Raw genomic sequence first — 27,399 nt, forward strand, 5'->3', positions numbered from 1 at the left:
ATGTGTACATTTGTGAGTTGCACTGTTTTTGGCCTTATATCTCAGGATTAACCATATAAATTTTCTACAAATATTTCTACATTTGGAGCATTGGTCATAATAATTTTTTCAAAATTTGTTTTGGGTATGGGGATATCACAAAAAAAGAAATTTCAATTTTCTTCAGAGGCATTATAAAGAAAATTTTATTAAAGCAAATTTGTTGTTTATCTACAGTGCTTTTATAAACAGTCCAAAAGAAATTTTTTTCAAAAATCAACCCCCACTTAAAATTGAAATGTATGTTCTTTTGTTATGTCACCCTTTGATTTAAATATTTTTCAAATTTTTTTTTTAAGTAAAAAAAAAGTGTACAATTTTTAAAATTATAGATCCTGGACCTGAAATGCAGAAAACTTTTTTAAGAATTTTCTTTTTTTTATTTTAGCTATTATTGAAGGGGGGTTAGATTTAGAGAAAACTTTACTTAAAATAGATTTGTTAAGCTTTTTCTATATATGAATATTTATAGAAAAAACTTTCTTAAAATCTATTTTCTACTTCTAAAAAATATATATATTCTGTTTTTTGGATCTTAACATTTACATTTTTATCATAAAAATAATTTTTTTTGTATTTATGAGGGCTTGCTAGCTATATTGTATTCCAGACCCAAAATGGGAAGTAATTTTTTTTGTATTACTTTCACAAAAGTTGTACGTTATTTTTTCAATATTTTTTAACAATTCTCTTTTACTTTCCAAGAAAAATATATTAAAGGAAAAGGTACGGTATTCATTTAAAAAATATGGTATTTTTTTGTTTTTTGGGGGGGAAAACAAAATCATTTACATTAATAGTAAATAATTTTAAAAATAACCCTTGAGAATAAAATAAAACATTAAAATAGCATCTACATAATTTAAATTTAATTAAATTTTTATTTAATTATTTTTATCATCAAATATAAAAGCAATGATATTAAGAATTTTATTATTATTTTATATATTGTAAATAATTAATTTGATTTTATATTAAATGATAATAATTTTATTTCTGCAGTTGTATACATTAGAAACAAACTGACAAATTTAAAATTTTTTAAATCAGAAAAATTATTAACCAAAATTTGGGAATTTGGGAACTAAATCTTTCTTATTTTGGTAATCATCATAATCAATAAATAGCTGGGAAAGTGATGTAATACTTTGGCAAGTTTTTTTTAATAAAAATTTCTATCTCCTACTTATTCTGCTTTTAATTGTTGATTTTATTTTTTTATAGGTGGTTGTGTAAAATTATATGATGTTCAGAATACAAGTTCTAGTTTGGCATCTGATTCTGCTAATACAAACAGTGGTAGTAGTCTAAGTAGTGGTGGTCTTGGTCCACCACAACGAACTCAGAATTTCAGTCTGGTACGTCTTTTTATTAAGCAGCGGTCTGGCAGCAGTAATGCTATGGATCAGTCAGCAGCTAGTGATTATAATTACACTTCATCAGAACATGATGCTCGCCGTAATACCAGCAGGTATTTTTTTAATTTTTCTTATGAATTACTGTTCTTTTGTATTTTAAATTGAAATATCACTTTTTTGCGGTTACTTTTGTTAACTTCATTAAATTTTTCTTTTTAAGAAAAATATAAAGTAGCAGAGTTAAGGTACCTAGATATAATTGGGAAAGTATAATACATTTGTGTAGTCAGATTACCCTTAATAGATAATGGATATGTCGCAGTTGAATTCATATATATTAAAACTTTTTCATTAAAAAAAAAAAAAAATAGTGAAATTTGGCAGAATTTTTTTATGTACATATTTAATGTTAGAATTGCTGGAAGTTAAAAAGTTAAAAACTGTTTGTTAAAAAGAATTTTTGAACTTTTTACCACACAGATTGGTTTTGTAATATGCATGTCTTTGATGAACACTCCCTTTTTATCACATTTGATAATTGTAACTGATAACTTATAGTCATCACTTTAAGTAGGAGCATGTGAACGTGTTTGAAATGCAGTCATTGATATTTCCAATATGATATCATCAGTCAGTTGATGTAGATGGAATTTCAGAATGAGAGTATTCAAAAAACTCATCCCCAATTACTTATAAACTAATTCATATTTTTACTCTCAAGCCATTGTAATCATTTAATAATATTTAAATTTATTGTTTTATATTTTATTATATATTGAAAGTGTTCCTTAATTGGATTCTTACACTAAAGAGCTGCTGGTTTATAAATAGTTTGTGGTGTGTAAAAAATAATAAAAACTCTCAATTTACAGTTATAAAAAAGTCCTTTCTGGGATCTTATGGGTTGTGTAATTTCGATATGGCAACCATTTAAAAAAAATTACTGTTTCATTATGTTTTAAAAATTTCAATTGCTGTATTTTAACATTGTTATGATGTACATCAATTATTAGGATAAAGAAAAGTTTAGAAGGAAAGAAGAATTTTTATTAAAACTGGTAATAGTCTTTAATACAGTCATTTATAATGTTTTCAACAAGTACAAAGTCCTGTTCTATTTTCTACAATTATGTGAACCAACTCTTTTCTTTGCTTGCAGATGACCAAGATCACCAGCAGATTAAATGGAAATAATTTCCTTTTTCCACAACCCTTTTAACAGTTTGTCATTAACTGAAATGATAAAACTATTTATTTAGATTCTGTGTAATATTGTGTTATAGTTCAGTGAAAAGTTATTTTTACTTCCTTGTACAAAGTAAAGGAAGTATGTGATCATAAGAAATTTTGATTTTCAGTTTTCAACACACATAACCATTTTGACCATCTCTGAATCCATTTTGACTAGTTTCGGCATGACGTGGTGACGTCTGTACATATGTATCTTGCATAACTCAAAAATTATTAGCCATAGGATGTTAAAATTTTGGATTTTGGACTGTTGTAAGATCTAGTTGTGCACCTCTCCTTTTGATTGCAATCTAATGGACCAAAAGTGTCCAAAAAAGCCCAAAATTCAAAAAGTTTTGGATTTTGGACTTTTTCTTAACTGCAGTAATAAGCCCTCATTGAGAGCTTCTGAATGATATATCATAAATGATACTTTTTTCATTGGTTCCAGAGTTATAACCAAATACAATTTTAATTAATCAAATATTTGTGTCTTACAAGAGGAAGGCACATCGGTTCGAATCCAACTTCATTTCCTTTCTTTTTTTTAATTTAAATATATTGATTTACTAATAATTATTAACCTTTGATTATAAAAAAAAATTGCAATAAATAATTTAATAACAAAAAAAAATTACAAAAGAATTCTTTGTTAAAGAATTGGAGGATCATATCTCACTTTCAAATGAAATAAATTTAGATGAATTGCAGTAAAAAATATGTATATTTAATATAATAGGCATACAAGGAAGTCATGTGGTGTCCACATCAGATTTTTTACATTCGCTAAAAGAAGAAATAAGATTTTTTTTGAACGGCCAAAATGAAACTAATCATTGGAGAAAAACATTAAATATACTTAAGTTTCAAAGAAACTTTTCTTTTAAATATAGGTAAACACTAACTTTTTTTATAATACCTTAATGAAATTATAACAGTATGTTAAAATTGCAACACTAGGAAAACCAGAAAAAAAAAAATCAGTTAATCTTTTGTGACCCAATTTGGTGTATAACTAATACAATTTAAAAATTATCAGATACCATAGAGTTTTACCGATAAATCTTGTATTTGATCATCATATATTACATTGACATTGACGCATTGAAGAATCCAATGTATCAGTTTTCCACTACACATGTAATAAAACTGTATCAGAATAAATAAGAATTTTGCAGCTGATTAACTTATGACTAAGAAATAGAAATCATTTCAGATAATTTTGATGTGATAACAGAGAATTAATTTTTCTATATAAATATAAATTGTTCATTGAAAATCCAACAAATTCCTAAGACATTTAATTTGTAAAGGTACATTTAATTTAAATTTTAAATAATTGTAATCTACTGTGAAATAATACATGCCTTTTTTATTATGTAATATCTATGTAATACTGTAAAATAATACATGCTTTTTTTTGTTATATAGTAGCTATGTAACAGTATTTACTTCAATGAATTACACGGTAGTTTCAAAATTTCCAAAAGTTACTTTATATTACATTTTACAGCAATAAATTGCTGTGAAGATAATCAAAAGTATATTATAATCTGTTAATGTTTGAAATAACTTTTCTTTTATACATGTGTAATTTATATTGAAACTATTTAATGTAATCTCTTTATTATGAGTGTTTCAAAAAAGATGCAACTGTTAAAAGAATGATGTGTAATTTTCATAACACGAGTAATTTTTTTTAATGTTTACCTGGCAATAGTTTTGGATTTACCAAAGCTTACAAGCTTAACTACAGATGGCAGTTGATATAACCTTGTCATGTAGTAAAGTCCATTCTTTTATGATGTAGCAGTATAATTTTTTAAACATACATGTGTATTTATGGTAGAAATTTATTTTTTACATAAAACTTTTATGTTTGTAAAAAAAGAATCTCCCCAGTCTGCAGTTTCCAATAAGTAAACAATATGGCATTTGAAATGTTAATTTTCATAGATTGGAAGTGAAAAGCAATTAAATGGGCTCATATTGTTAACAATACAAAATTATAAGGATGTGAAAAACATTTAATTTAGGTCAATAGATGAATGTTTTTTGAACATTATTGTCGCAGATCGTACTAACAACAAATTCAGGCTTTCAGAGCTACAAAATAACTTCCTTACGACATCAGTATTCAAGAATTGAACATACAAGATTGTGGACAATATCTACTCCATTAGCATTGTTAATGATTTCAGCCCTTCAGTGATAAAAAAATGGAATTGAGGGAGTAGATCTTGTTTGTTACTGTGATAAAGCTTTATTTCAACTTGATGGTATGTGAACAGGCAAAACATGGCTAGTTAGGGGCAGTGAAGATCCTCAGTTTTTTTCAAATAATCAGTGTATGTGTGTGCATGCACATGTGCGTGTGTGTGTGATCTTTTGACATCATTTAATAGATGCTATATATTTTTATAAACCTGTTGATGGTGAAATTTATTGTGATTTAATTTAACAATAGTTGTGGAGTTAGACGAAAACAAATGAGAGGTTGTTTGTTTCAGTAAGGTGGCAATGGCATATTACTAATAATTAACAGCCATGTTGGAAGAATATTTTGGTCATCTCTTGATCATAAAAGACTTTGCCACCAAGATCCCTAGTTCTTATACCATCAAGGTTTTTTCATTATAGGATATTAAAAAAGTATAGATTTTTTAGAACAGTTCTTGTAGTCTAGAAAACCCCAAAATAGGCTTGTAGAGTGAAATTTTAAATGTGAGTAGATATTGCAGTAGTAGTTAAAAATATCTTGAAACAGATGAGAACCAGCATCCAAGTTGAAGGAAATCACTTTCAATGCCTGTTGCTTAGTGGAAAATAGTATGTGTGAATTTTTTTTCTTCAAATTTAATTATACGTTTTGAAAAATATTCCAAATATATATTAAAAAAAAAAAAAATTCAGGTTGCATCTTTCTTGAAACACTATAATATATGATATTAAATCTCTGATTTAATATCTTTCTTTTGTATCTAATTATTTCTACTGTATAGTTTAAACTACCAGTGTTATTATCTTAGTAGTAAATTTATGTACTATTTAATTACATCTGCATTATTCTGTCAACTTTGATTATGACTGCATTATATTAAGTTTACGCATTCTCAAATGTTTTTCATTAATTCCACTTAAGTTTAAAATATTCAGACCAGGACAACTATAAAAATCTAAGAAACTACCTCCCAAATCCTGCTTCAATAAAACTGTTTTGATGAGTGGTTCATTTTATTTCTCTTCAAAAGTTGTTGATGTAGCATACCTAATAGTATAAATGGATTGACTTGACATTGTACAGTAATGATCAGCAGAATAATTACATTTTAAAATTTATGTTATTGGAATGCTCTTTGAACAGTAAATAGAAAATAAATATTAATCCTAATATGCTACTACATCACTAATTAATGAATAGCTATCTACTGGTATGGAATGCTACTTAAAAAAAACAATTATTTAGTTAAAAAGTGATTTTTTTTTCAATATGAAAAGGGTAATTTGTCTTTGATTTAAAAATTTGATAAATTGAAAAATGTAGTATTGCTTAAATGTTTTTTTACAGATCGTTGAATGAATTTGAGTGTCGGGAAACATTATGTGATAACCGACCACAAACTAGATTGAAAAAATATAATACAAATATATTAGCCACTGATAATTTGCGTAATAAGAATGAGATAAACTCAGAAGATACAAAGGAGTGGATTACAGGCTATGAAGATAGTCTTGTAGATGGAAGATCACATGATCTAATAACAGAAGAAGAAGAAGATGTTTCCGATTCTGTTGAACGATTGACCGAGAGCGACTCTAAGGGTCAGACTGATTCTGTTTCTGTTTGCAGCTGTGACGGTAGCCTTTCGATGTCGAGAGCTAAATTTAGCATCAATAATAATAACAGTTTTGAAAGGATTGACATCAGGTGATTATGTTTATCACTTAAGATGAGATGTCTGTATTTCTGTCATCCATAATTATCCTGTATTTTCTGTTCATCCGATTTTTCTTTAATTTACATTCATTTCTGCATGATCTTCGTATTTCTCCTTGTTTATCAATGTTAAAAAAAACTTCTATTACAGTATTATTTTTATTAAAATCGTTTGTTTCATAATGTTTAATCTATTAATTGTTGTAAAACATTTTGTTTGGCTTGGCTTTAGCATCTGATTTTATTGATTCCATGTAGTGTTCTAAAGATTCCTTATTTTAAGTTGATTTTTTTAGTTATAGTCATATATATATAAAATTCATTTTGTGAACTGCTCTTAATAATTGATAAATGTAAAATTTCCTATAGCAGAACTTGCTGTCCATGTCCTAATATTATCATAGCAGTAACACATACCTACAGTAGTAACATAACCCATACTTACATGGATATAAGACATGCCAAAACAATCATACAAAAGCGATGTTTACTTACAGTAAGCATATGTTCTGCTCTAGGCAAATTATATTTATTACAATTTAAATTTTATATAACTTATATCTGTAATAACTTTTATTTTATTTTTGTAGAATTTGTTGTACATAAATTTACTGTTGATATTCTTCTTGTAGTTTTCTTCTATTTTGTAGTTTTAATTTACCCTTCATTTTTGTTTATTTAAACTTGAAATTATTCTTTTATATATAAAATTATTTAATTTTTTTAATATTTGTCTTAATTTTACTTTATTGTTCCATTGCATTATGTATTAACTTGCCATAGTAATCTTATTTTAGTTTTTTGAAGTTTTGGATGGTACCAATTTGAGTAGGCTTGAATCTTTTTCTTTTTCTGTTTAGCCTCCAGAACCATCATAAGGTATTACTTCAGTGGATGAAATACTTGAATCTATTGAGAACTATTTGTTTTTTTATACTGCTGACTTCTATTTGGCACTTTGTCTCAATTAAATCTTTTTTTTTTGTGAGTTATTAACATGAGTTTTAGATTTAAAAGATCTATTTTCACATCTGTTTAAATTTAAATTAGCCGTGGCTTGAAGAAGTTTGTAGGGGAGAGGAATGAGAATTATTCCAGTAATCACTACTAATCTGAGTAACAATTAATTAATTATTAATATCTGTATTTTGTATCTTATATGCAGTTGCTGCGTACTTTTCATTATTTTCAGTACAATATTACAATATTAGGTATCAGTGTTTGTGTCTGCCCCCCTCCCCCGTGATTGGTATCTCTTAACATGGTATATCTAATATCAGGGAGTTTATTTACTTTTTACTATTTGTTAGTAAATATCAAATACAGACATTTTATTAACTCTTGCAGTATAGATTTCTTAAAACAAATTTATTTATTTAAATTTAAATTTGCAATTTTTCTCTTTATAAATCAGACAACTACTTAAAGTTAATTTTATTATTAATCATTGCTTGTTGGTATTGATATAAATTAATTATATAATAATTTCCACGTACCAACAATTTTTATTTTGTCTGAGCGCTTTCGGATATTAATCCAGCATCAAGAACATTTATGTTTTAAGCATTATAATTATTTCCTTCACAAATTAATGTATTAAATGAATTTTGAATTTTAAAAACAAAAATTATAAATACAACAACTGATCGTCAAAAGATACTGACATGACAGACATCTACATTATTTTAACCTTTTAAAGATCAGTTGTAATTATAATTTTTGTTTTTAAAATTCAAAATTCTTTTAATATATTAATTTGTGAAGGAAATAATTATAATGTATAACTTATAAGTGTTATGGATGATGGATTAATATCCAAAAGCGCTCAGGACATAATAATAAAAATTGTTGATAAGTGGAAATTATTATATAATTTATTTAAAGTTATCTTGAAATGGTTAAAATTGGTTAAAAAAATAAAATTTGAATAATTAAGTTCTGTATCATGGTGTAATATATGTGCAAATGATACTCTAATGAAAAACAGCATGTAAAAAGTTATTTATTTATTTTCCTGTAAACATTTGAATACTATGACTATCATTTTGTGATGCCCTTTAATCGTAATTGATGACCTAGAAGGGATAAGTAAACAAAAAAAATAGTAATTTAGTAAGAATAGAAATTTTAACTTAAATCTTCATTTTTCTCATATATTTTTTAAGTGGTTTCAGGTTTACTCTATTTATTGCAAGATGAAAACACAAAATATCAACCTATCAAATAAAACTTCTCATTTTCTCTGGTCAATTTCAGTCACTATTTAATTGATTCTAGATGGTATAATTTTTCTATTATTATAGTGGCGATTTCCATTTCAACCTGATTATTGACAAAAACTTTCCAGCATTACGCTCCCAGTAATACTTTGGTAAACTTTTAAATCCAAATTTATTTCAATAATTTTAATCCTAATTTTTTTTATGTTAAGAGAGATTTCATCCTGCAAATAAATTAGTATTTTATTTATTACTCAGTTAAGTATTGTATTTTCATCTGGTGATGATTTTTAAATGACTAAAAATCAAGGTTCGTAAATTTTTAAAACGTTAATTTTAATTTAAGAATTTTTTATTAGTTTTTATTTACTATTTTTTTTATTATTATTAAAACCTCCATAATAAGTTTTCTTTATTGATAATTTTGTAAAAGCCTTAGTAAGTAATTTTTTATTAACAAATTATTTTGTACATTTTTAACAGATCACCTGTAGCGCATCTTAAAAGAGGTACACAGACTCATCTGTCACAATCAGATCAAAATCAGTCATCAGATGGTTCATCAACTTCATCAGATCCTACTAATGCTACACAAATACCTGTTAATATTAATAATCAGCGTGTAAGAAATTCAGGTACACAGTGTCCTGTTCATTGTCAAGATAAATGTATGCAGACTTCTGCTTCTCTTCAAGCTAATATTGAACAGAAGAACAACAGTAATAATATTAACTGTAATAGACAGACAACTTCACCTAATTCTGGACCACAAGATAAAAATAATTATAATTCTACAGTAAGTTTCTTTTATTATTTACTTTATTACATAAAATAAGCTTAAAAAAATAGAACTGATTCCAGAAAAAGCAAACCCACGTAAAAAAATAAAATATAGAAATAATAATTATTATCTATTCTTCTTCAAATTTCAACTTCTGTGCCAAATTTGAAATAATTACTCTTTATTTGCCTTCAACTTGCTTTCAACCCTATATTCATTCGCTATTTGAAGCACATTGAAAGTTTCATATTTATTAAATACAGTTGCTATTTATTGTACTCTTGTAAGCATTCTGCAATAAAATTTGATTCTTTTCTAGTACTGTAGAGTAAGCCACTACACAATAACTTGCCAAAAAACTTTGCAGTGCTGGAATAAAAAACTATCAACTAATTGCACTGTCTTCTGTCGTCAATCAAGTGGCTCTTTAGTCACAATCAGCATCTATTGGTAACCAAGTGGGAATCCATTTGTAATGTATACTGTTTATCCACAAATCATAAATCATAGATGGGGAAAGAAAGAATGGATCGAAATTGAAAAGTTAGATATTTCTATCTGTGATTTAATAAGGCAATTTAAATGCCTTACCCTCAATTTATGGATTTTTTATTTATTTATATGTAATAGCTGTGGTTATCAACTATATTTGTAAATAAAAAACTGGTAAACATATTGCACTAGTTTGTAATAGCAGTAGGAAAACATTAGTAATGAAATATGAAGAGGCTTTCTATGAATCAGCACCTCTATCAGGAACCTTCATGGAATTTTTGTAAATTATTTCCTATCAAAATTCCATCAACATCAGAAAAGAGAAGAGCACAGGAATATTTAAAGAGTGTTCTGATAAAGGAAGAAATGAAACAAAACAGAAAAAGTACTAGATGGAGATATAAAAACTGTTCTGTTGGGTTAAGCATGCTATTTTTTAAGAGGTGGAGGAACCCCATTTACGGGCACCTAGGCAGTGTCAGGCTCACTAACAGGTTTCACAAAATGTTATTAAATGCATGTGTGTTCCTGCGTACTACCAATTAAACCTCCATCCCTGGCTACATTTCCTTCCTGGTACAGCTGGTGTACATTACTTCAGGAAGGGGGAAATACTCTCTCACACACATTCAGACACCACAGTCAACACCGACCTCACACATCCACAAGGTACCTCACATCAGACTAAAATCACACCACACACTCTATGACATTCAATTATCACTCTAAAATACATACCTCATGCTACACAATCCACACATCAATCAGTCACATCCAGTCACATAAACAAACACCTCACAGGCAATTGAATACTACAGCATACTTACCTCACAGGTCACCATCGGACCCGAGAGCAGAGTGCCCACGGCCTCATCGTACCCAGGCGACCCCCACACATACAGGGAACCCCTTGGCTTTCAGCTGTGTACCTTTCCGTCTCTGCATTCTCCAATGACCCCTTCTTGGCCTACGATTTACCTTGATAGTGCGTAATTTCATCATTACTGCTCTTGCAAATTCAGAAACGCAGACCAATATTCTTCACCATACAGCATAAATCCCATTAGTTCCTCTGGTTCAAACATTATGTCTCTTCCAATGGCATCCATCCTCTCCTCTCTTTCTGTGTTAAAATGAGAATAACAAAAGAACACATGGAACGCCGACTCCTCAACCTCACAGTCTGGGCATCCATCCGAGTAATCCAACCCAAAACAGAATTGATATTCTCTAAATGCCCCATGGCCCACCAGCAACTGAGTTAAATTAAAATCCAGCAAGCCATGGGTTCTTCTAGACCATCTTCCAATATCCTTTATTACGCTATAGGTCCTCCTCACATCCATCCCATCTTTGCCATGCCCTCATCGACTGTTCTGCGATCATCAAACTTGCCTCTCTCTTCTCAGTGGATTCAAGGTACCAAGTTCTCGTAGCCTTCTCCTACATGCGATTGTTAATTCTGTGGGAGGCATCCCCACCAAGTCCTTCGCAGCCTCCAGAGAAACAGTTCTGTAGGCTGTTGCAATCTGGAGGCAACACCTCCTATGTAACCCCTCAATCCTCCCTCTGTACTTTCATCCATCCTCTCCTCTCTTTCTGTGTTAAAATGAGAATAACAAAAGAACACATGGAACGCCGACTCCTCAACCTCACAGTCTGGGCATCCATCCGAGTAATCCAACCCAAAACAGAATTGATATTCTCTAAATGCCCCATGGCCCACCAGCAACTGAGTTAAATTAAAATCCAGCAAGCCATGGGTTCTTCTGGACCATCTTCCAATATCCTTTATTACGCTATAGGTCCTCCTCACATCCATCCCATCTTTGCCATGCCCTCATCGACTGTTCTGCGATCATCAAACTTGCCTCTCTCTTCTCAGTGGATTCAAGGTACCAAGTTCTCGTAGCCTTCTCCTACATGCGATTGTTAATTCTGTGGGAGGCATCCCCACCAAGTCCTTCGCAGCCTCCAGAGAAACAGTTCTGTAGGCTGTTGCAATCTGGAGGCAACACCTCCTATGTAACCCCTCAATCCTCCCTCTGTACTTTCTGTATCGCATCACATCCACTCAGATTTCTGCACCGTATAGCAGCTTGCTATACGCACCTCCTGTAAGCAACTTCCTAGACAGTTGCCCCGGACCCCCACAGTTTGGTAGAATTTCTGCTATATGGCACGACACTCTCTGCCTTTCCAGCAGCCTCAATGGCATGTCTTCCAAATCTCAGTCGGGAGTCAATCCATACGCCTAGATATTTTCTTGAATTCTTTAACTCTGTTCTTCTCCCATCTTTTTTTGTTTAATTTTATCTTGTCTGACGTCTTCTGGTGTATGGCCTATTTCTCTTATCCATCTGCATCCTGTCTTGATGTTTTTCGGGTAGAGATTATACTGTACCAGCTGTTTCAGAAGTCTTAAATCTTGCATCATCATGATGTGTCCATAGAATCCTTGTCTCCTCTTAGTCATGGTATCAGCGATGGGTTTTTACTCTTTGTGCATGAGTGTTGAGCACGATCCTCCATTGCCTGTGTTTCTGGTACTTTTTGTTGATGCAGGTTCTATTCTTCTTTCGATTTTCTGGAGTCTGTAGGTCTTTGATTGTTCGTTCAGATGGAAGAGCATTTCTGCTGCATATCTGGCTTTTGGTTTTATAACTGTGTTGTAATGTCTTCTTTTGCGTTTTTGGATAAACTTTTTTATTATAGGTACACCACATTTTTTTGTACTTCAGTTAGTTTATTCTTATTTGGATTGAGGTTTTTTCAATTAGGTTGTTTGTTATCGTCTCTCCAATATTATTTAAATTGGGTTACTATTTTGACACTATTACAGCTTATGCTTACAATTGTTGTATGCTAATAGTGTTGGTTTTTTGGGCATAATTTTTGCCTTTTCGAATGATATTTTGAGGCCTATTTTAATTGCAATGTTTTGAAGATTTAATATCTGTGTTTTAGTTTCTTCGATGCCATTTGCTAGCAGTGCCAAGCCATTGGTGAAACTAAAACAGTTTGTATTAATTTTTTGGCCTTTTTTTATTTTTGGGGGCATTAATTGAGCCAATTTCCAGGGCGCAGTTGAAGTGATGAGAATCCATTACCTTGGCAAAGTCACATTTTGATCTCAGATGGTTCCAAAAGTTTTCCTTTGAATTTCACTTTTGACTTAGTGTTTGTGAGGGTCAAAAATATTTCTGCATTGTCTTCATTGTTATGGACTAGATTATAATTTTCATCCTTCATTAGGTTGAGGGGGGTTCATATTTTTTAAGGTTTTGTGGTAGTCTCTTGACTGCATTTTGTTGAATTCTTCTTTTATTGATTTCAGCATGTTTTTATGGTGTTGTCTTTTTATTTTACTGAGGGTTCAGGTGCTTCTTTTCTTTGTTTTACTAGATTTTGGAAGGATGTTTCTGATGACTGGGATTATTGTAATATATATTATTGTAATTTGATGTCTCCTCTCCACTGTTTCATTGCATTTTATGTTCCACCATTAATGCTTTTTACAGAATTTTATTGGGGCCATTTTTACAGTGTGTTTAAGGTTGTTGACTAGGTCCAAGTTTATCCATGATTGTTATTTTTTTTATTGCTTATTGGTAATTTCATTTTTGTGTTGGTAAGGTCTATTTTTCTTGGAGTTTTAGGGGCTTGGTTTTGTTGCGTTTTTGGGGAGTGAATTTAATTTTAGATTTGATTATGTAGTGATCTGAGCCTGTGTCTACTACTTGGATTTATATATTTATAGATCTCTTTGTGGTGGTGTCTTCCATGAAGACATGATCTAGTTGCCGTTCTCCTTTAGAATAACAGGGTGTTTCCAAGTTTTGAGGTTTCCTCTTGAAATATGTGGATTTTGAGATTAGTTTGTGGTTTTTGCAGAGATTGATGAGTCTCTGTTCGTTTTCATTTGTTCTCTTTTGGGCAGTTCTGTTGATGTGGTATCTTCATTTTCTGCATCATTCAGTGTTGAATTCTCTGATTAGTTGTTTAACCTGATTTTTGGCGATGTTATTTATGGTGTGATTGAGTAGGTCCCAGAACCTTTCTGTTTCTTTACAGTCTTTGGGAGATTTGTTTTTATTATTAAAAACAAATCTGGTGTTGGCATTTATTATGTTGTAGATTTTACTAGGTGCTTTTTGGGTGAGTATTGAGATTCTTGAGGATTGTGACTTGAATTCTTGTATGTAGTTTATTATTTTGAGGCTGGCCAAAAACCCTCTTCTAAACTGTGAGACACTTTTCATCACCCTCTTTCTAGGTATACCTTTGTAGAGATTCCATGGTGTTCTGGTTGGTGTTTCTTACTTCCTACAGTTCGAAGACGAGAATTTTATATTGGTCAGTTAGGTCAGTTATTAATTTTAGTTTACCAAACTGTATGGGTGAGTTTACATTGTGTCTGGAAATGTAGGTAATTTGCTTCATCTCAATTTTGGATTTTGTATCGTTCTTGTTTATGTGTGCAGTGTTAGGGCATGCAATGTTTCCAGTGGCATCCAATCTTCTAAGTGGCAGCCCATCATATCACTCTGATGTTGTTTGGTTCAGTCAGTGGAGTATACCTTAAAAGATATTTCATGGTTGACTGTCAAGGGGTGGGAACCCTGGAAATATCAACCATGAAATACCCACAGGTGGTCACCTGTGGTGGGACTAGGTTCCAATTTATAACTCTAGATTTGATCTAGTGAAGTGATAGTGGGGAATGATTCAATAATAGATAAAGTTGTGATGTTTTTTAGATTTAATTCACTGGACAAATTTCTCCTATTTATTCCTGATATATCTAGATGCACCTTTAGGATGCTCGATCTGATTTTTGTTAAAGTTGTTATTTTGGAAAAGTTAAAAAGGTCTGATCCTGAACATTACTATGTTTTTTGTCTATGTTTTTATAGATATTATAAAAAAATACAGAGAAAATTAAAAGATACAGGATTATTTAGCTTGTGCTTCAGCTGTGTGCTAAACCTTGAATATGGGATTCCCCTACATTACAATTACACTAAATGTGGAATCTGAGATCTTGGGATTATCTGTATTTTTTTATTTCAAGATTCTTTTTTTCATATTTTTATTAAAATTTCTCATGTACTCTGGATATCAAAAGGGTTAGACAGTATATCATTATGCTACAGCAATCAAATCCTAAGAAATGATGACATAAAAAATGGAAATATTAATACAAGTATATTCAGATTTTCATTTAGTTAGTGAAATTTTTTTTAAATCTTCCATTTAAGTTATCAGAAAATGTTTGCAAGTGAACCTTCAAAGGAACTTCTTGTTTAAAATGAAAAAGATGTACAGTATATTAATTTTATTATAAAATTTAATTACTTTTAACTGATTTTTTAAAACATGTTATTTTGTTACTTGTTTCAAGATCAATTTATGCATGTTATTCTTAAAAATCTTCAGAAAAACAATACTGTTAACTTAAGAATACATTTAAAAACTTATTTATTTTTAATATATATACATCTCTGTGTAATTAAAATATTTTCAGATTAATAGTATTGTTTTCCTTTTGATGCTCTTTAGAAACTTATATAAGTAGAGGTTACACTAGTAAAAGTACAGTAAAAAACTTCCAAGGTTTTTCTTATTTAAAAAAAAATATTTTCTTAAAAGGCCAAAAGTAATCCCCTTGTGTAGTTATATACTACTAATGATTCTACCTTGTTTTGAATGTACAAATTCTCTTTCAAACTTGTACTTGTCAAACGGTCTTCCATTTGTAATACATTTTCATCTTCAAATTGAATTTGAGCAACACTTTAACTGTCTGAAATCCTCTAATAAATTTCCATCCATTCTTCATGAAACATTAGTGCCTCCAAAATACCTTGTGTGGCTTGTTGCTGTATTGCCATTACCCTGTTATAGCATTTCATGCGTCTCCATGCTGATTTATTTTTAGTTTGATATAAAATTTTTGCTTTCTCTATAATTTTGAGGTTGTATTAAAATCATAAACAGACAGTAAATGTGCTCTTAGAAACAAGTATAGCATAGATTCTGATTTGGATGATACATCCTAATTACCCCTGTACTTTGTTGCTTTACAACTGGTTCAGTGATAATTTGTTTTATTGTTCCTTGTGTGAATAGATTTATGTAGTGTAGATAGTAAAAAAAGAGAAAAAAAAGATTTTATATATATAAAATATTAAATTTTTATTTTCAGAAAAAACCAGTGTATGTATTATACCCTAATTATACTCTTCCTGATTTGGAGTTCCTAAGAGATTGTCCAACAGATTTGGAGCAAATTTTCCTAACTCCAATAAGATTTTCACCTGGATGGACACCTCCCACAACACCACCTCCACCTATGCCATCTTCTAAACCAGGATGCCATAAAACACACCGCCCATTTTCATCAGCTGAACTTGATGAATTAAGGAAAAAAGGTATTTTTATTATTAATTATAGTTTAATTATTAGAAAGTAAAACATTATTATTATTTATTATGCTTTGCCCATTTATATTTTTCAGATATATAGTTTAAAATGTACATTTTTTAAAAAATATTTATTTATATAACATCAGATTGAATTTTTTCTTTTAGGTTTTGGTCATGTACTAGATTGGGAAAGCTTAACATTTCTTTTACCACGTGAATATTACCAGCTCTTACAAGATGTTCCTGAAATTAGACAACATGGTGCTGGAAGGTTAGATAACACAAAACCTTTATTTTGTGTATCACCAACAAGTAGCAAATCAAAACCAAGCGACTTTGCACCATTTCCTGATGGTAAGATGCTTATAATTATGTATTATAAATTATTATTGTGAAACTTAGGCTAGAAACAAGGCTGGTGGTAGTTTTCAAGAACTACCACCAGCCTTCCTCAAAACCGATTTGTTCATGCCCTGTATAGTTGGAAAATTTGTTTAAACATAAAAAAGAATGAATGGAAAAATTTTTAAGATATGTAAAGCAATTGTTATATATTAAATACAATAAAAAAGTTAACAAATATCAACGCTTTGTCTTATAGAATGGTCCTAACAGGCAGATTTCTACGACATGTGCGCCACTGAACCCACACAAAATGTAGTTTATTTTTTTTGTGGTAAAATTTTTTCACTTCCAAAATTTTTTTTTGTTTTCAAAAAGAAAATAAATGATGAATGTGGCTTTTTTTTTAATCTTTGGTATCTTAAACTTCACTCTGAAAAAATGCTAAAAGCTTTCCGAACTTTATTCGGAAAGCTTATTTGCTATATAGCAAATTAATACTATACTGAATTTCTTCAGATGTCAATTACAGGACTAATTTCAAATGTCAGTTATAGGACAATTGTATTAAAATTCTTATTTATTTTACCAATTTTAAAATTCTAGTAAAAATTATTCTTAAAATAATATAATTTGCTTTTTGATTTATGTTCACTGATCTTCTAGAAAATCGACAAAAACCTAGCCTTTTACATCCAATAAGATTATCATCTTGATTTTTCCTAGTAATGGTCAGATTTGGAACCTTTTCTTGACAGGTGAACTGATATACTTCCATATCATGCTCTGTCTTTTAATTACAGTTCATAATGGTGAATTCATATGTGATCACAGATTAGAATACTGTGAAAAAAAACAACACTTTCCTGTTTATATTATTGTTTCAGTTCTGTGCAGATTCAAAGTCTTGTCTCCTTATGGTGATCTGTTAGCTCTCTTGAAATCCATATTGTGCCTTTTTTTACAGTATTTGAGCTTTTTGGTGTAGTGATATGAACTGTTCACACACTTGTAATTTTTCGCTTATAATCTAAACTGTAATTTATCGGTCTTCTTGGATGAGAAAGTCTGTGCGAATTTCACGTGCTAGAGTTGAAACTTCAATAGGATGTTCAGAACAGTATTTGTCAGTCACTGAAGTTTGACTGTCTTCAAATTTTCCTACCCGCTTGTAAAAATTTCTGCAGTTCTACAACTTTGTCCATATTGTTTGGTAAATGTGTTTTGCCTTCAAAAAGAAAAAAGTTTTCTTTTCACTGCATATTGTTCAATTAATTTGCAGACTTCACTATTCAACTACAACTTGGTAATGATCTAAAATCATTACAGGGTTACCAACTTACTGTAATGTAAATATCATAACCCTCTTCTAACTGTTTTGCCTTCACTGCTATTTGTGTTTTTAATTATTGAATGACCATTGTACATACAGACTCTAAAGTGTATAACCTAACGCAAATAAATTACCATAAAAAAATTATAAAATATTTTGTATAACTTGTCCAAGAATTTTTATAAAGAATAGAATTATTTGCTTTTAATTATTTTTTGGAGAGGTTTTTAATTATCTTTTCATCTTGTATTACTTGAAAATTATTCAGATTCAGTTAAAATTATTTAGATTTAGAAGTGTGTTAAAGGAAAAATTCCTGCAATTGACAGCTTTTTCTGACCAATGAACTGGAATATCGTAGTTATCTGTTGATCTGGTACAATAATGATATTTTATATACGTAATGTCGTGATGTCTATGATTGGAGTAGAAAATTTATGTCTATTTTTCATTGAAAAGTAATAGGAATGTGAGATGGGTATTGTATTCTTAATGCCTTGTTCTGTACTGTGAACATCTGGATCATGATAGTTCTTAAGGCATTACTCCATTTTTTAACACAATCTTGTAAAGTCTTAACAGTATTCTAAAATAAAAAATTCTAAAAGCTTTTAAAGATTGATAATGGTAAAAATATACAATTTTAAATAATTCTTCAATTTACAAAAATTAATTATGTAACCTGATGAGCAATATGGAATCCTTTCAATAAAATTTACGATCAGCAGAGTCCCAAGAGTTCACATATAAAGTATAGTATTTTTTCTCCTTATCAACCAACAAATAAGAACTTATTCAGACTGCAGAAACTGTACTAGATCTTAACTCGGAAGCTGAAAATGACTGATTCCATGCTTTCATGGGCTTTTTTTAGTCAAAGATCTAATTTTGAAATTGCTGCTTTTGTTTTATGGACACATAAATTGGGTTTCTCAAGATAAGTCTAAAGTATTGTTCTTCAGTTGTTGGAAGTTTATGTTTAGTTTAGCTCTAAATTTAGCATGAACACTGATTTTTAAATGTTACATTTTGAGTGTAATTGAATTTAACTTATAAAGGAAAGTGTTTTTTTCCCCCAACACACCAGTAGTTTTGTTATAAAATTTTTATTTATGTTTGCTATTGGTTTTATTTTCTGTTTTTAATAAAATAGTGAGATGGAAAGTAAGGTCTAATTTGTTATTATTACAAAAAATTTTATGATATTAATTATTAAATCACAAGAAAGAACCCTTCAGAATTACAAAAACATTTTTTATACAAAAATTATTTCAAATTGTATTTTATTAAATCCTTGACTCTAGGTTTCCCTTTAGTAACCCACCAGGCTGGTCTAGTGGTGAACTTGTCCATCGCAAATCAACTGATTTCAAAGTCAAGTGTTCTAAGGTTCAAAGCCTAGTTAAAGACCAATCACTTTTATATGGATTTGAATTCTAGATCGTGTATACCCAAGTTCTTTTTTGGTTGGGTTTCAATAAACCACACATCTCAGGAATGGTCAACCGTAGACTGTAAAAGACTATACACTTCATTTACATTCATATTTATTATCCTCATTCATTCTCTGAAGTAATACCTTACAGTGGTTCCAGATGCTAAACAGAAAAAAAGGTTTCTCTTAAGTCCATTCAATTTTTTATTGGGAGTGCATTGTTAGATACTACAATTGAAGATGTAACCAAAAAGTCAAAATTTCCATCATTTAAATTGCTACATTTGGTAAAATAAGTTATCTCTGTAAGTTTTTTTCAAATAAGGTTTGCCATTAATGCATAATTTGGTTCAATTTGAAAAACGGGCCAAAATTGAAATAAATTCATGAATAATGTAATTTACCCAGTTTTGATTATTGAAATACCAAAATAAAGTTCAGCCTATTTTCTAAATTTCATTTTCAGAAATTACAAGCTATCTTTAACAGAACATTAATACATTAAGCTGCCTTTAGCAGAATCCACTGCATAAAAATGGCTATAAAATACAACATGCTATTGATTTAAATCCTCTGTACACTTATAATGGAGTTATTGGATAAATTTATACTTAAAACTTTCTTCTAAGTGCTAAAAATATAATTGTAAAAGAACCATTAAGATCAGCCTGGAATACTTGAGTTTGAAGTGAATATTGTTACATATTCTTAACAATACTGAAATATTATAAAGATTAACTTTATTTTTATATTTACCTATTTTAGTTTAATTTTAACTCTCTGATACATTATTCCCTTTTTTCAGCTCGTACTACAGTTAATGTTTCATCATCTTCCAGTACAGCAACTCAGCCGTCCTCCGGTTACAGAGGTTCGTCAACTCTTCTGACCGATTCTGGTCCTAATCCAAGCCCAGGACCTATTATAAATCAAAATCCATTATTTGTGTATCGCTATGATAGCATCAGTTCTGAATCAGGACTTTCTGGACCACCACTTCCTAAACGTTCTATTTCATTGCCAGAAGATAAAAATGGTACTTTACCAGCACCACCTCGACCTCCATTACCTAGAGGAATACTCAGAAATACTCTTGAAAATACTAAAACAAGGAAAAATACAGTGAACAAGAAAAGGTAGTGTATTTTGTAATTTTTTTTTATTTATTTAAATTAATAATCCAGTGTCATTCACTTAAAAATCCTCATATAATTTTTAAAAACATAATTTTTTCTGATTATCTCTTAACTTATGGTCTTTTTAAAATAAAATCCATGTGTGGTGCTCAGAAAATAGAGATACAAACATGAAGTTTTTACCAAAATTTTAAATATAAAACAGTTTAATAAAGCCTACAGCCTTATTAAAAAAGAAAAAATCATAGGCTTTATTAAATTTTTTTATATTTAACATTTTTGTAAAAATTTAATATCAGTATCTTTTTCTAAGCATCACATGTGGAATTTAATTTAAGAATGTCATAAGTTAAGAGATAATCAGAAAAAAATATTTAAAAAAAAATTAAATTGCAAGACAATCCATTCCTAAGCCTTTTTTAGCTTGGAAACAGATTGTCTTACAATTTATGAGACTTTTGTCACTTGCATGGTTGCACATATAATAGATATAGTAACCTATACCTATGTTAGTGGTAACTTAATTTTTGGTAACTCCTCATCATTTTGCCTATCCTTATCAACCTCATGTTTGTTTAAAAGTTAAAATGAATAAATATCAATAAATTTTAAGTCTGAAGCATTCATTTAAAATTTTTCATTAGTATTGTAAAACTCCTCTGCATGACTTCTGCCAAGCGTAATTTAACATTGTTACCTGTAAGCAGACTTACTAATAGTAACCCACCGGGTTGGTCTAGTGGTTAACGCAGCTTCCCAAATAAGCTGATTTGGAAGTCGAGAGTTACAAGTCCTAGTAAAGCCAGTTATTTTTACACGGATTTGAATACTAGTTCGTGGATACCGGTGTTCTTTGGTGGTTGGGTTTCAATTAACCACACATCTCAGGAATGGTCGAACTGAGAATATACAAGACTACACTTCATTTACACTCATACATATCATCCTCATTCATCCTCTGAAGAATTATCTAAACGGTAGTTACCGGAGACTAAACAGGAAAAAAGAGAGAGAGAGACTTACTAATAGTGGTCCTTTGATTAAATATTATCTAAAGCCTATGCATCACTTCAATATATATTTTAAAATCAAGTTATAAATTACCAAACCCTTTGAATATTAAATTTTATCAAATTAAAAGTTAAATGTATATTGAATATATAACTGAGCAAAATTTTATTTATTAAATAACAATGAATATTTTGTTCTGTATAGTACATAGTTTATCATGTAGATCAGAGTTTATTATGTAGATGAGACCAGGAGTGGGTAGATGTCCTGTTGTAATAGAAAATAAAAGAAACTATCCCAGAATTTGCCTGGATGGATTGAGGAGGAACCATGGTAAAACGGCTGATCAGAGCAGCATCACAAAATAAAAAATAGAAGTGGTTAAAGCCCATATTAATAACTTAAAATATTAATTAATAGTTGAATAACAGTTAAATATGTGATGACAGTAAATGGTAAGCAGCTACAAAATAAATAGGAATTTATAAGGTGTTAATTTTCATTAACACCTTAAAAAATTGAGCACATATTTATGTACATGTTAAACATAAATGGAAATTTTTTTGTTCTTTTGTTAGTGTTATTTATAAACTTGTTAACGTAGTAATATATTTTCTTTGAAAGAAATTTCTTAAATTTTATTTAATTAAATTGATGGAAAGGTATTTTAAAATGGGTAAGTAATGTATTAAAAATGACAGCAAAAACATAATAAGGCACTTTCTTACAAGCTGAAGTATTAAGTTACATATGTGCAATATGACAGAGCTAACAGTTTATCCGGACAACATGGAGGCTGTTCAAAAAGTAGTGATAAAAACACTCTACAAAAAAAAATATGTATTCAGTTCTCCAAATATACAGTTCTTTTTCAAAGTAAGCCCCCTCAGTTTTAATACACTTTTCCCACTGTTCCTGCCACCTTTTAAACACAAATGCCAGACCATCTTTCTTGAGCTCCTTGCAGCGTGCCTCCACAGCTTTGATGACCTCATGATTGGTCTTGAATTTCTGTCCCCTGAGCAGAAACTTGTCTTTGGGTAACAGCCAGAAGTCACAAGGAGCCAAATCGACTGTACAGTGAGTGGGGTACAGTTGCGATGCTGCGAGTGTTCAACAAATCAATTACAGTTTGAGCAGTGTGGGCCACATATTGTCATGATGCAATAAAATTTTGTTAATGTTCTTGTGCAGCCGTTTTTTCTTAAAATGATGCAACATCATGATCAAACCCGATTTGTAATAATCTGTCGTGACCATATGGCCTTGAGGAACAGCATGTTGGTACAAAAAACCGTCGGAATCAAAGAAAATTAACATCATAATCTTACTGGCACTGCAATTCATCTTTGTTTTTTCAGAGGTGGTGACTGCGCCCTTTTCCACTGAGAACTTTGATGCTTCAGTTCCAGACATAATGATAGAAGATCCCAGATTCATCTGTGGTTATGATTCAATTCATTTCTTCATTTGCTTCCCCACCAAACCACAATAACACATCTTGACTTATGGAGACACGATGTTGCTTTTGCTCTGGTGTGAGCAGGTGCAGTACCCATCTGCAAGAAACTTGTCACATGGCCAAATCATCATGCAAAATCAAAAATCTGCTGCTAGCTGAAATGTCTAGTCATGCAGCGAACTCCCTAACGGTAATTTGTTTTTCTTCACGGACGATAGCTGCAGCTGTATTCTTCACAACCTCGGTGTGAACGTTGAAGGGTGCCCTTCAACGTTCACAGCCACATGAGGGGTGCCTCATGTGGTTTATGGGCGATGCTCTCTATCCTTGTCGAATGCTTTATACCACTTGTAGAAGGTCACCTCTCTCTTTTCCCTGTTTAGCCTCCGGTAACTACCGTTTAGATAATACTTCAGAGGATGATTGAGGATGATATGTATGAGTGTAAATGATGTGTAGTCTTGTACATTCTTAGTTCGACTATTCCTGAGATGTGTGGTTAATTGAAACCCTACCACCAAAAAACACCGGTATCCATGATCTAGTATTCAAATCCGTGTAAAAATATCTGGCTTTACTAGGACTTGAACGCTGGAACTCTCGGCTTCCAAATCAGCTGATATGGGAAGACGCGTTCACCACTAGACCAACCCGGTAGGTATGTAGAAGGTCACCTGGTTTATAAAATCTTCACCATACACTGTAATTAATAATTCATATGCATCTTTTCAGTTCTCCTCAAGTTTCACTAAAAATGTCACGTTACATGAATTGTCACATATGTCCACCCACTGCACTGATCGACTTGAAACAGATCATTATAGGTGGATAAAAGAATGGGCTACATGATGGTATGCGATATTAACACCCTTTGCAACATATTTTCCCTCAAGGTCACTATTATCATTAGTTTTTGAACAGTCCTTGTAGCAGGATTAGGTCTGATTTTTTTCACTTAATCTTCTAAAGCTTATGCATGAGAATATGGAATAGATATTTTTTAGTGTATGAAAAATGCCATAAATGCCTGACTGGGATTTGAGCGTAAGACCTTCCAGATAAAGGCTGAGGTGTTACCTACCACTCCATGGCAGAGTTTATTTTTTACATGAGATAAAGAGCAGTGCTTTTACCTTTATTGCTTGTTTTATTCATTGTTACGTACCACAAACTACGAAAATTATTCTAATAATTTTTTCTTAATAGTTTATTTTTTACATGAGATAAAGAGCAGTGCTTTTACCTTTATTGCTTGTTTTATTCATTGTTACGTACCACAAACTACGAAAATTATTCTAATAATTGTAAACTCTTAATTTAGTTTCTTAAAAAACACCAAATTTTTTTTTAAAGGAATTTATGATTAATGAATTCTTACTTTCTCAGAATTATTACATAACAAATTATATATTTCATAATACAAACAGTGTACATTTTATAAAATAGAAAGATTTTAAAAAAGAAATATATGAAATGGTGTCTGGATGCAATAATATAATAAATTATTTTTAGTGCGGTTAACTTTTTTTTATTAGAATAACACATGATAAATAATTATATTAGATATTTCCTGAAGAAAGTTGAAAGGTGTCATGTATAAAAAATTCTGTAGTCTATTTAACATTGGAAGATATTGTACTAATAACTTAAAATTTATATAAACAAGTTAAGTTATCCAATTTCCCAGTTTTTCAGTTGGTTTGTAACATATTTTAAATAAAATTTTTAATTAATTAATTATCCTAATTCAATAAAACAAGAATTATAGAAATAATTAACTACACCATAGATCTTAATTTTATATAAATTTTTTCGTGTATTTTTATTTATCTTTTATTTATTTTCCCTACAGGTATAGTATGTTTGAGCTTGGCATTGGTGATTGTGAAGAATTATCAGAAGTTGACACCAATAAGAGAAAATCATTACCAAATAATATTGTATCTAATAACTGTAACCGTAAGGTATGTCTTCTATATGAATTTATTAGTAACTTATACTGCATTAAAATTTATAATATAAATTTATCTTTTTAATATAAGTTTGTCTTTTTATTTGGTTTAGTCTATACTTTAGTATCCACTGAGAGGGAGTCAACTGAATTTATACAGACACTGCCTAAAGTTATACAGTACATAGGCATTCTAATAAATAGAGAAAAATATATAACAGGAACCTTTATATATAACAAAAAGAAAAATCGGGTAGGGCTGTGTTGGGGAACACAGCCATTGGTTTAATGTAAAATGTTACAGATATTGGATGAAGTTCCTCTGAGCTACAGATCGACCAACTTATCTGTAGAGTTAAATGGGAGTCATCATCTTTTTTTAACAAAACTGAAAATCTCCAATGGAAAATTTTGCGTACTAAATTTAATTTTAATATAAAACTGACACTAAATGGTACACAATATTTATTTTGACTAATATTTGATGACAATTTTGTTTAACATTAGTCTGTGATATGAGAAGAGATGTAAGGCATAATAAGCAGCGGTAGAGGTGCTCATGCTGTCGGTGTCATTCACTGAGCGCACCATGCCAGCTTTGCAACACTGTGAAACAGTCTTGCTCACTCAGCACTGGACATTAGGGTACCTGTGTGTGTCCCATAACCACCCCTTTCTAACAATATGCGTAATTTATATTTCCGGCTGGCTTTTGCACATGCTGAGGCTGACATATTGAATTTTTATACTTTTTTTTAAAGACATTTCACGTCAAAATGCATGTATCTACATGGAAATTTATTTGCCCACAAGAAAAATAAATGTAGTTATTCTGTTTGTTTCTTCTAGGTTTTTATGTTTGTTAAATTTATTCTAACATTATTTTTTATTTTAATCCTTATATGTTATAGGTAGACTATCCTGTATATTTATTTCATATAATTAATTTTTAAATTGAGAATTACAGTTAAACATAATAATATACCAAACTAGATTAAGAATTACATTTGTAACAGCAACTTAATTCAAGATATCATTCTGAACAGTTGACAAGTTAAATATTTTATTTATTTATATTACATATATGTTTTATTTATATTACATAGGCTATTAATACAAAATTACATTTTTCAAGATTTAAATTATAGTTGATTATATCAGTATGTACTGGTTTCGTGTGATTTCAAGTAGGATTTTTAATCTTGAAAGTATTATATTATTCTGAATTAAACTGTTTTCTTTAAGCAATTTTTTTTTAGGAGGAAAAGCTGGATGGATTCTTTAATTAAATTAAGATAAATATTTAAATAATTCATTATTCAATAGTTTTTAACAAAATCTAGAATATTTTCTTTAGCTGCTTATAATTATATTATTATGACTATCAATCCTATGATTTTTTAAGCTAAGGAAATGAATCTATTTAATTTCAGAATCAAAATATGGATGCTGAAATATCATCAGATGAAGGTGTTGGGGCAGAGTGGTGGGGTGATATACCACGTCCACCTACACCACCAACTACTCATGCATTACGTCTTCAGCATTTGTTAGAAATGAGTGGAAGTGATCACTGGGATCAACCAGACGTTGACGCTTTACGTGCACAGGTTTGTTTATGATTTGGTAGTTTGTCAGAAAGACAAACATTGCTTTTTGCTTTTAATCAATGGATTGCTTTTTAATCAATGGATTGTGTATTCAAATTCTAACAATCCAAGTAAAATTTAGAATTTTACGCATGTATACCAATCTGTAGAGAAGATATTTCTTATGGGACGAAAAGTCACAAGATGTGGTGAGGTATCTTACTCACCATATGTGGTATTATAGGTTTACTTCCCTTTATCTGATACATGAGATAAGAGAAAGGTTTAAGGTTTTTTAGAAAAATAACTTTTTAAATCACAGTGATGGTCTGAACCATAGCTGACTTCCTTGGTGAATTGGTTGAATATCAACTTTTTACCTAAGTTTTTGTTCTGTATAGTTTTTTGGCTTTTTGTGTGACTTTTTTTATGTATATTTTTTGTTTCATCGTATTTGAGTGTGTAGTTTTGATTTAAATGTTTTTTTTTTTAATTTAATAAGTAATTAGAAAAAACTTATTATTTTTTTAAATGTGTATGTGTATATATATATATATGTATACAATTAAAAATTATATTTAATTTTTTTTTTCCATTAAATGTATAGCACGTTGAGATGAAAATAAGTAAGATTAGGGGTGAATTAATAATTA

The 27,399-nt window shown here is 30.1% G+C and overlaps 1 protein-coding gene across 6 annotated transcripts in view; it reads left to right on the forward strand.

Annotated features, from left to right (window-relative positions):
• The window catches only part of LOC142330581 (uncharacterized), a 325,414-nt gene that overhangs the window by 280,274 nt on the left and 17,741 nt on the right, over positions 1-27,399 (forward strand). For 5 of the 6 annotated variants that reach the window (XM_075375964.1, XM_075375963.1, XM_075375967.1 and 2 more), the window contains 8 exons: positions 1,264-1,510; positions 6,196-6,555; positions 9,267-9,579; positions 16,268-16,493; positions 16,653-16,841; positions 20,403-20,733; positions 25,059-25,170; positions 26,591-26,767. In XM_075375964.1, the coding sequence (XP_075232079.1) occupies positions 1,264-1,510; positions 6,196-6,555; positions 9,267-9,579; positions 16,268-16,493; positions 16,653-16,841; positions 20,403-20,733; positions 25,059-25,170; positions 26,591-26,767 (1,955 nt within the window). The remainder of the gene's footprint in view (positions 1-1,263; positions 1,511-6,195; positions 6,556-9,266; positions 9,580-16,267; positions 16,494-16,652; positions 16,842-20,402; positions 20,734-25,058; positions 25,171-26,590; positions 26,768-27,399) is intronic. The other variant, XM_075375968.1, reaches the window with a different exon arrangement.

The sequence above is a fragment of the Lycorma delicatula genome, chromosome 9 (assembly GCF_047948215.1).
Source record: "Lycorma delicatula isolate Av1 chromosome 9, ASM4794821v1, whole genome shotgun sequence".
In the NCBI taxonomy this organism is placed as follows: Eukaryota; Metazoa; Arthropoda; class Insecta; order Hemiptera; family Fulgoridae; genus Lycorma; species Lycorma delicatula.